The 8,050-nt window shown below is 41.8% G+C and overlaps 1 protein-coding gene across 1 annotated transcript in view; it reads left to right on the top strand.

Moving 5' to 3' along the window:
• Positions 1-1,671, top strand: part of LOC104273470 (THAP domain-containing protein 1-like) — a gene marked incomplete at its 5' end in the record, with an annotated part of 3,963 nt that extends 2,292 nt beyond the window's left edge. The window contains one exon of the mRNA XM_009868811.1: positions 1,210-1,671. Coding sequence (XP_009867113.1) covers positions 1,210-1,671 — 462 coding nt within the window. The remainder of the gene's footprint in view (positions 1-1,209) is intronic.
• Between the last annotated feature and the right edge of the window lie 6,379 nt (positions 1,672-8,050).

Below are 8,050 nucleotides of genomic sequence, written 5' to 3'. Positions count from 1 at the left end.
TCTTTCCCTGAGAGTGTCTTAGGCTTTCTTTTGGAACAGGTAATATGCAAGCTCTTTTGTTTAAACAATGGGGTTTTTTTTAATCATCATGTGTGCAGAAGCATTTCTGAATTATGCTGCATTCCCTTGAGGCAGAGAGAATCTGATTCTTTGCTCTGGCCTGTACTCAAGTGGTAAGGGGTCTGCGTTGTCCTGAACTGTACCAGTGAACCTATTAAGAGCAGTATAATAAAGGCTTCAGCTTCATGTGGAGTTGAGCCAATAGATATCCTGCTGCTGCCAAAGGGGAGAATCGTGCTTCTCCCTTCTCTATCCCACCTGCCAGCCATGCAGGCTGCATGCAGTCCTCTGTCTTGCTCCTTCCACACACCAGTGAAGGTGTAGGTCATACCTTGTGTTGCGTTGCTTTGGCTTTTGATGAAGGACAGAAGATTCTTGCAGTGATGGTGGGAGAGTGAATAGCTTTCTATCATCTTAACAACTTACTATGTCTGAGCAAAAGGTAAATACCAGGGCTGGGAGTGATGCTTTGCTGTTGAAGAGCTGTTTATTTTGACTCATCGTGTCTCTTGAAACCAAACCCTTATGCTGCAGCCCAAACCCAGTGACACAGTCCCTTCCAGTTGTTCCCAGGAAGGCCTTGCTGTGTCTACCTCTCTGCTCTGACAGCTCATCAGCCCCCTCAGTAGGTCATCCATATTCTGTCTCAGCAGAAGATTATTTGCCTCTGCTGTTTTTTTTTTTTTTTAATTGGGTTAGCTGATAGTTTCAAAGTATATGATGTTATAATACAGCAGAAAAAAAGAGGGACAAAAAGAATGGAATAGCATTCCTAATGATGAGTTATTAGGTCAGCTGAACTCTGTTTTGTGGAACTGCACCCTGTGTTCTTGCTTCTTAACTAACTGTGGATATGTATTTGACCTGTCTTCAAGTGAGTATAATTATGTTCCTCAGTTTTCGATTTATCTGAGATGTCAAGGACTTGAGTATCAAAATGCCCTGAAAATGAAGCTGCTTAAAAATATCTCCATTTGAGTAGCCAGACAAAACAGGCCCTGAACTGTTTGTTGATTTTGAAAATGTAGGCTTTGAAATTTATTTTATTAATTTCAGTCCTGTTTGTTTATGTTATTCAGGGACTGTAGTAAGGGAGTTATGTTGTAAATTATGTGAAGCATGAAATTGTACCTTTCTTCTTGTTCCTAGACTGAAGAATTTGCAGAACAGCCGGAAGATCCACTACCACCTCCTCCACCACCGCCACCACCACCTCCACCACCACCACCACCAGCAGCTCCAGTACTGCTGCCGTCTCCAGCAGCTCCTTCTTTTCATTTGTCTCAAATAGATGCCAGATTTGTAGATCCAAGTATTGGATTATTGATGCCTCCTCTCCAGACCCCTAGCAATCTGGCTGTTTTTTGTGATCACAACTATACTGTAGAGGATACAGTTCATCAACGGAAAAGAATTCAGCAGCTAGAGGAACAAGTGGAAAAACTGAGGAAGAAGCTCAAGACAGCACAACAGCGATGCCGGCGTCAGGAAAGACAAATTGAAAAACTGAGAGAGATCGTTCAGTTTCAGAAAGAAAAAGACATATTAGCAGGAAAAGGCTATGTGATTCTGCCGAATGACTATTTTGAAGTTGTAGAAGTACCTGCGTAGAAATTGCAAACATCAGTTTTCACTTTGCTAGGCCAAGAAATTTAGTCCAAAAACTAAATGCTCTCTAATTCTGTGTGTAACACTCTCCAGAATTCTAAAACAGTAAATAATCGGTGGTAAAATGAGATCACATTATTTTTCTTCATTGTAATTTCAGTTTGTTACGCTCTTAATATATTTAAAATGCAACATCTCAGAATTAGAATATGCATTTAGTTTACCAAATCTGGATTGCTTTACAGAAGGCAAGGATGCGAGATTGAATACATGTACAAATTTTTTGTTTGGTTTTTTTTTACAATGGCTATCTCTTGCTTACAGGTGATGGGGAACTGAATCTGGCTGAGAGTGAAGTTGAGATTTTTGTACACTTAGTGCACAGCTTTGTCAAGGCATTTAGTGTTGGCTTTGGTGATCCCCAGGAAGTAGTTTTCACTGATTTCAGAAGGATCGGAATTAGACCAGCTAAGAACCTCTGCAAGTGCTGCAGAAAGATAACGATAAGATATATGTTTAAGCCTGGGAAAACTTCCAACCTCAGTTTGCCATGCCTTCAAAGCACTGCAAAAAATCTAATTCCTGGATCACTTTGGTGAGTTATGTAAATGAGCCCCTTCTTTTGGCATAACATTTCACCATGTATCTGTTGTGAGGGAGATGAGGAGAATTCATTAGCATAGCACAGCTGACGAGAGCTGTAGAAGAGGTTTTTCTCTTTAAGGCACTTAAAAATACTCCTGAAGTGCAGTGCTGCACTGAACATATATGCTCTTGAACTCTTGGCAGCATGAAGGAGGCAATGTACTGTTTAAGGTGACTGATTTTCAAAAGTACCCTGATAATATATAGTCCCTGATATGTTGGACTGTGAAGTTTCCATAAATCATTTAACAAGGAGAACATTGTCTTTGAAATTATTGGTCTTAATTCACATCTCAACTATGTGTGTAGCTTCAGGAAACGAAGGTTTTAACTCATCCAGGGTGTCAGGCATTTGTGACTTTCATTTCAGGATACTGTGATCTTCTCTCTTTTCTGCTCCCCTAAATGCATCCACCAAAGGGCAGTTATGGAATTAGACTTTGGGAGTTGCTTGGTGCTAGACTGGTTTTTAATATCTCAAATGCCGCTGCCTTTCAGCCTTATTAAAACTCTTTCTAAAAATAGAGTTAGCACGACAAAGCAATGAGGCAGTTTGCACTGCCTAGAATTTTGTTTAGTCAATTAACACGGTCAAAGTCGGAGAAAAAAATGGTATTATGTGAGCTCTCTTGTAGCCTTCACGGCTGAAATTCCAGAATGTATTAGACGCGGGGAAAACTACTTTTCTTGGTCCATGTCAAACTTGTGTGTAGTGTGGATTTTAGCTCTGATACTAATCAAGCCTTGGTTCCTGATGGCTTGAGAAGCTTCCGTTAATACCCTGTTAGCATGACATTTTGAAATATTTTGAACCAGTCTCTATACTTCTGACCTCACTCATGCCATGTATCTACTTTCCCCACCATTTCATATACTTAAGATGAACAAAAATGCTGGTGCATCCTTTTGTGTACTTACTATACATGACTGAAAATAAAAATAAAATGGTGTGTTAGATTTTCATACTGTGCTCTCTTCTCTTTTCCTAGGACTTTGCCAAAACTACCTTTGACATTTTGTATCTTTTTTCTTAAGTAATTCCCTGGTTTGGATGCTGGGTTTTTCTCACAGTGTTCTGGAGTCTTGTTGCTGTTACACCTTATGCTTAAAATAAACTTGAAAAGGCTCAAATTCAAAAACTGGCAAGGAAGAGACCTTTGAACAACTGTTGCTATGCTGTTGGCATGTGTGGTCAGATAGCAGATTGTTTCTGTTTTCTCTGCAAAATACCCTCTTTTCTTACTCTCCAGGATTTTAAAGTGTGACTTCCTAAGGCACAGGTGGTTTGCTGCAATACCATGCTCCAATGGTTGGGGTGCCCCTGCCAGCCCCCTCTTCCTCCTGCCATTTGGCTCATTGCCTCTATTACCGCCCATATTTGCAATGGTTCTGATGCCGCCTGGGCTCTTCTGTGGGGCAGTCCAGCTCACTTCAGTGACAGGTTTGGCTCATAGTGGAGAACTGGAGGGAGGCCGACAGTATCAGATCTGGTAAGAGAAAAAGGCAGGGCCAGGAGTGGCGATGGGAAGAAATGAGTCCTCCTGCTGCAGTGAGCTTTTGCATTACATCAGCTGCTTCTGAAGACAGAAAGGTAAGTTAATTCTTGTTAACGTTCAGCACTGTTCCCTTTCACCGTGGCCGAAGATCCTCCCATTTCCCCCCACTTTGTGCTCTGGCTGCTGTACTTATTGGCTCCTTCCTCCATGTACTTGAGCTTCATCCTCTGGAGAAGCAGCCTGACAAGAGGTAAGTCAGCAAGGTAGGTTTAAGGCACGCTGATATCTGGCTGGTGTGTAGAGTTCTTGTGTGTGTGAGCTTTTCGTGTTGGAAACTACCTGCGCTTTGGCTCTCCTAATTTTCTCTGCATAGCTTCACTACATTTTTACAGCCTTCATGGGAGACCTGCCTCCTCTTCCAAAGGTCAATGTTACAAGCCGTATGAGCCGTCCTGTTGGCTGACTGAAGCATCGTTTGAGGCAGCCACATTACATTGGAAGCAAGTGTGAGGAGTTGCGCTAGTGAGAACAAGCCAGATAACATGGAGAAGGGTGACAGCAGCCCAGTTTGTTCCATTAGGGCTCGAGGCAGTTAAAAGGCCTTTTTGGGCCCATGTAGAGTTTAGTGGGGGTGGCAATTGTTCTGCAAGCTCTACAAGACCCATGGCAAATTGTCTCCTAGCACTTCTTCCGTCATCTGTTGACCAGCAAGGGTCTGCCCCTGTGCTTATCAGCCTTCCTTAGGAGAGCTGGCTTTCTTTCCAGAGCCAGTTCCCCTGCACCGCAGGAGTAGTCTGCAGAGCATTTTGACTGTTGTCCCTCCTCCTAATACACACAGACTCTTGGACTGTGCTCCCGGTTCAGGGAGTTATTCCAACCCAGCCTTTGTTTGCTGTCAGATTAACTTATCTAAACACCTTTAACTAGATTAGTTCTTCTGACTAGGAACAGACAGGCCATTAAAACTGTTAGACAAAATAGGATATTCCCTCATGGTAGAAAAGTTAAGTCTAGTTTTGCTTATTTTTATAAGTAACATCAATTATGCTTTCTAGTTAAATGAAGCTGTTAGATTTCGGGGTTTGTATCCAACTTCTCTTGCTTGTCAGAAGCAAGATAAATGACAAATGTCAAAAATACTATCCAGCAGAGATAGCTTTTTGAGTTTCAAAATCTCTCAGTTTGCTGTTTTAAAACTTTAAGCTATTCGATGAACTTGGACAGTTTTAATGCATATCCATTGGTAACATATGCCACCAGATAATGACATAACGTTCTAATAGTTAACATTACCTTCATGTCCCTTCATTTGTGGTTATATGTTGCCTAAATATTATGCTTTTTTTTTTTCAAATTGCGTATAAAACATACTCTGACTTGACTCAGAAGCTGAGAAGGCATCTGATACTTTGTTTAGACTTGTGTTTACCATGAAGTGTTTCCACAGTCCCAGGCTAATTGGTGTTACTTGGAGCTATTCTGTTGTAGGCATAGGCTACTATGCATGTGTGTCCAAGGCCTTTATTTCTTCTCAATACTCTTAGACATCTGATATGGCAACTGAAAAAACACTGACAAATCAAATAATAGCCACCCTTTCATTTGTGCCACTCAGAAGTCTATCTGGGATTTGCTGGTCCATACTCATGAGCACAGATGTGGGAAACTTTAAGGTTAACAAGCACGTACCTGGAGGCAGAAAACACTGGATTTTAAGCACATAGGTAGACATTCATGGGGACTGTATTTCCTTTTGAACTGGAAAAAATGGCTTCATATAATAAGTTATTATGGATACGAAGCTACAGAAGTTGTTGTAAGCGAGAGCTTGTTTCCGGGTCTGTATTTAAGCGTACTATCTTCACGAGCCGTTGAAAATGGAAGCCCAGGCTATGTCACAGATGTTCACAATGATGGTCCTGCATATACTCTTTCTTTGGTTCCTGTCTGTGAACATTTCTATCTAAAGAAACCTCTAGAAGTAATAAATACTGTCCTTTATAAGTTATTTGACATTGACCTGAAAAATACAGACTCAATATGGCAAGCAGGCATCTCTGGCTGTAAGGCTCAAATGCCAGCTCAAACCATCAGGAGGTAGTCTTCAGAAGAGCATTGGGCTGACTTGAGCCCTGCTGTGACATGACTGGAGAAGGGCAGAAGTGAGTCAATGGAAGGTATTAAACGAAGAACCTTTTGCAAGCTTCCCATGGAGAAGTTGGTTTTACGATGCTGGTTAGGGTGACCGCTGTGACAGAGGTGAGATCTGTTCTGCTGACTGCTGCCAGAGCAGCTTCCACTTTTTAACTAGGCATGATCTGAAGTAAAATGCATGCAGTTCACAGGAACTGCCCTGTTCAACTGAGTGTCCTGACTGCTATGTTAAAATTCCTATTTTGTAAAATTCTTAAATGTAGTGTAGCTGAGTGGGGGGACTTTGCTCTCTGTGTGCCACAGCCTCCAATATATGAGTCCAGGCTGGGTCCAACCCAGGTTCCAAACTTCTTTTTTGCTGGACGAGAATTGCAACCAGGTGCAAGCTCCCTCCCCGGAGACCTTCAGGGTCAGGCTTAACCGAGCTCTTAGCAACCTGATCTAGTTAAAGATGTCCCTGCTCACAGAAGGCAGTTGGACTAGATGACCTTTAGAGGTCCCTTCCAGCCCAACACATTCTGTGATTCTATATCATGCAAAGATGAGTGTGTCTCAACCATTGGGGCTCTTGCTCACAGGAGGACTAAACATCCTGGATTTGGGGTGAATGAAGATGCTTGGCATTACTGGTGGCTCCCAACTTAAGCAAATGCAGCCACAACTTGGAGATGGAACATTTCTAGGCAGAGCAAGCTCAGTTTTCTTTTGCAGGACTTCAGCATCTTCTCATTTGGTGGGGACCTAGCAAGTCAGGCATGTAAAATATCAGCAAAGTAGTGCCTGAATCAGGTGACCATATGGCACCACATCATCTGTCAGCCAAACAGGGAGCCTTTTAACATTACTGGCTCCAGTTTTGAGACCGCTGATGAAGCACACTGGTGATGAATGGTTGACAGGGGAAAGGTTCTGAAGAGCCTTCAAGGTGAAGGGGAATGGTCAGAACAAGTCTTTATCAACCAAAGAGTGGCCAAGGAAGAATTTAACACTTGTTCAGGTTGTTTTTTGGTGTGGTTTTTTTTTTTTCTCTCTCTTGTCCTCTTCCAATTTATTTCTGAAAGCTAAAGAGAAAGGCATGGGCATCTGTCCTGGAGCTCAGTGGACCATGTTGGAGAGCTATGTTTCTCAGCCCCTGACTTCTGTGAGGCCTGAACATGGCTGAGATAGGTGGTTTTACCACTGAAATTTCTGTAAAAATAGTAGCTTTGAAAAAGAATGTGGTATAACAACCACCAATGTACAAAAACTGAGTATGAGGGTTGTGTTCATGAAGTACAATCTCAGAAGACTATTGTGTACTTGCAGATTTGAGTAAATAATGCATATTTTTTTCCCACAGAAAAGCAGCTCCTAATACATGGGCCAAAAATGCACGTGATACAGAACTTGCTAACTGCAGAAAAAACTGTCTTTCTATAATCCAGGTAGCAAGAAGCATAGAGCAGCAGAGGAAAATGCAGAACAGCAATTGCATTTCTTTTTATTGAAGCATCATGAAGAAAGCCACAAGCCCTGGAATTAAATTTAGCAATGCAATGAAGAAAGAGACAAAAGAAAAGGATCCACCAAGCGTTCCTACCAAATACATTACACTTTCAGTTTTGGACAACAGAGAATTACTATCTCTACCAAGGTATATTTCTAAAGCTAAAAAGAAATCACATTGTGTATAGTGTATGGATGATGTAGAGCCACAGAATCAACCATCTTTGCCAGCTCAGGAAGAGAGGAAATGCCCTTAAATGCAGGCAGGAACAGAACTAGTAGACCTTATTGAATTTCTGACAAAGTATTTGAATCTGCTATGGTATCTCCAAGGGAGTCCCTCATTCCCTCACATCAGATACAGTGACTCCAGAAAGAAAATCTCTCAGCTACCACCATTCAGGCTGTGGTGGGGCTATTGTTTCCAAAGAGAAGTGGACAGAATGAACAAAGTTACCACCAGGATTCAGATAGCTTATCAAGGGTTTAGCAGAAATTTTCCTTTGGGATTTAATACTACATTGTGGATAAAAAGCCTGTATCAAATTGGAAGGAGAAAGCAGAAAAGAGGGTTCCATCTTGTCATGGAGTGTGTGTGTTGG

The sequence above is a fragment of the Apaloderma vittatum genome, unplaced genomic scaffold (assembly GCF_000703405.1).
Source record: "Apaloderma vittatum isolate BGI_N311 unplaced genomic scaffold, ASM70340v1 scaffold17804, whole genome shotgun sequence".
Lineage (NCBI taxonomy): Eukaryota > Metazoa > Chordata > Aves > Trogoniformes > Trogonidae > Apaloderma > Apaloderma vittatum.
The sequence above is the reverse complement of the archived record's forward strand: the minus strand, read 5'-3'. Positions and strand labels throughout refer to the sequence as shown.